Here is a 2,497-nt window from a genome sequence, read left to right on the forward strand (position 1 = left end):
TCTTATACACTGCAGAATACTTAGGTCTTCAAATCTTTCTGGTTTGTAAGTCAATTCTAAGATTTTTATGCAATGACCACTAATATAGGAAACTGTTAAAGCTTTCTCCTTTTTTTCTAATTATTTGAATTTGATTTACTAATAACCATTACATTTAAATAAATTCATGCATGCACTGTACATATTCACAAACTATCTTTCTTCATGAATTGCATGTAGTTGTTGATAAAGAACTGTATAGTAGCATGTAAAGGAAACACAGAATAAGTATAGATAGACTATCTTCCTTAACAAAATTTACAATCCATGATAAAACCATTCCACTACATTTTATATACAACAAATTAAGACATATACATACATCATAAATAGGTACACATTCACCCTCACATAGTTATTGATTCCTGGCGGCAAGGAAATACCAGAAATATGTAATCAGATGGAATGTTCTTAAGAGTTTTGACTTTAAACTTTCACTCAAAGCAAATAAAAGAAAACTGTACATTCCTATAATTCACAAATAAGAAGGTATGACTAATTTACAAGATACTGTACCCATATCATGACAACCACAAGAAACATTGATTGTTATCTAACTGACAAAAGATGTGGTATAGAAAGTCTATTGACATCTAGATATGATGGTTTAAACTCACAAAGACTAGTTCTACAACATGCTCTGTGAAATGTAATAAGCTTGTATTTTAACACACTTTAGAAAACTGAAGATGAGAGATGATAATAATAACTCATTGCATTTCTAAGCTCAATAATCATCTCCAGCACAAGTTCTAAACTTCAATAGAAACGAAAAATAATGTATAACCCTGTAATTAACTTCTCATTTATAAACTGTTTTTTCTCCACAAGTTTGTGCTTTAACTTAAAATATTAAAAAAAATTAATGAGGAAGAAAAAATAGTTATAACAGAACTGATATATACTATATGCTGCTTTAGTTGTCTTTCTTCATACGTGGGTTGGTCATGCGATAAATGATGGAATCACGTCCAGGATCCATGGTAGCCATGGCAACAGATGTTGCCAAGACTGCAAGGAGCAAGATGATGCTCAGCCACAAGACAATGTTGAATATGGCAGGGTAGTCTGATGTGTACTGGGTGGCAAGGTTGTAGTCTTCCAAGTTCACATCCTGGGAAGAAATAAAGCCCATGCTGCTAAGTGTTCCTAGCAACTGATTTGAAAAATATTCTGTTTTGTAACTCTTTTGATTTCTTGTATGCAACTTTTCTTCTTATATAAATACAAGATATTTTACATCCTGTAACACTATATAATAACATTATCTACATTATTTTGATAAATTAATGACTTTTATACAAGAAGGCAAACCTACCTCACTCTGGAGAATGGAACGTGAAGATCGTGAGAGTTCCTCTAGCTGCTCCACTGTAGCCGTAGCAACCAAGACTCTGTCATTATAAATGTGGCGCATCATGTCTGTGACTTGAACAAGCTGTTTTCTCAGGATCTTTTCTGCTTCCTTAACCTGGAATTCAAGAGAACTGAGGTTAATGACTGCATATGAAATCTTACACTCTTCATAAAATTCAGGAACAAGAAATTCCCACACAAGTATCTAACGAAATCTGTTTCTGAAATGAAAATCACTGTCAACTAATCAACCCTCTCCATGCCAGAAAGAGTGAAATAAAGCATGCTTAAAATCAAATTTACTACCATACCTTTGCTGATTCTGGCCCATATGTTTTGACTAGTGGTGCCAGAGAATTGACCTGCAGGAAGATGATGTCCTGGCCACCATGGGCTGTGGTTGTTATATCCCCAACCTGATAGTACATAAATTTAATATATGAAAATATAGCTTATATGATAAACCAATAATACAAGCCCTAAAATATTTGAAACAGCTAGAGCTCTTTTATAAAGTCTGTATTAAAAAATCTCCAATGTCTACAAAAATCTTAAATTCATTTAATAGTATGTATAATCAATCAACAAATAAATAAACACCTTCTCTGCAGCATCCACAAGGGCATCCATCTCTCGCAAGAAGGTTGAATCAGGCTCCTCATTGGGACTAAGTACCTCGGATGAAAGGGTGGACCCATGGTATTTGTCTTCATCCAAACTTTTGAGATTAGAGAAAAAGAAGACTAATGTATGCTATAAAGCAAAATTTAGTGCACTAAATCAAATAACAATAATATGCAATAACTTAGCTTTTCACTTACGTATTCCAGTTTAAAAGAGAAAGTGTCCGACAAGAATTAACAATATGAGATTAACCTATAGTAAATAAGCACTGTTAAATACAGAAAATGAAACTGGTAACTCAATTATAATGTAATAGTATATAACAGCAAACACAAGTAGAAATTTGTCACTGATACAATTAAAAAACACAGTTTTTCAACCTTTTCAAGAGAGTTCTATGTATCTGCACATACAAACTTCTGATACTATGTATGTATAACTGATGAAGATGACTTGACAAGTGCAACATGTACACAAA

The 2,497-nt window shown here is 32.9% G+C and overlaps 1 protein-coding gene across 1 annotated transcript in view; it reads right to left on the reverse strand.

The window, feature by feature from the left end:
• Positions 1-264: 264 nt before the first annotated feature.
• The window catches only part of LOC138864735 (ATPase H(+)-transporting accessory protein 2-like), a gene marked incomplete at its 5' end in the record, with an annotated part of 3,288 nt that continues 1,055 nt past the window's right edge, over positions 265-2,497 (reverse strand). Inside the window, 4 exon segments of the mRNA XM_070133049.1 lie at positions 265-1,153; positions 1,358-1,510; positions 1,707-1,811; positions 1,996-2,113. Of these exon segments, the coding sequence (XP_069989150.1) occupies positions 956-1,153; positions 1,358-1,510; positions 1,707-1,811; positions 1,996-2,113 (574 nt within the window).

The sequence above is a fragment of the Penaeus vannamei genome, chromosome 18, assembly GCF_042767895.1.
Source record: "Penaeus vannamei isolate JL-2024 chromosome 18, ASM4276789v1, whole genome shotgun sequence".
Taxonomy (NCBI): Eukaryota; Metazoa; Arthropoda; class Malacostraca; order Decapoda; family Penaeidae; genus Penaeus; species Penaeus vannamei.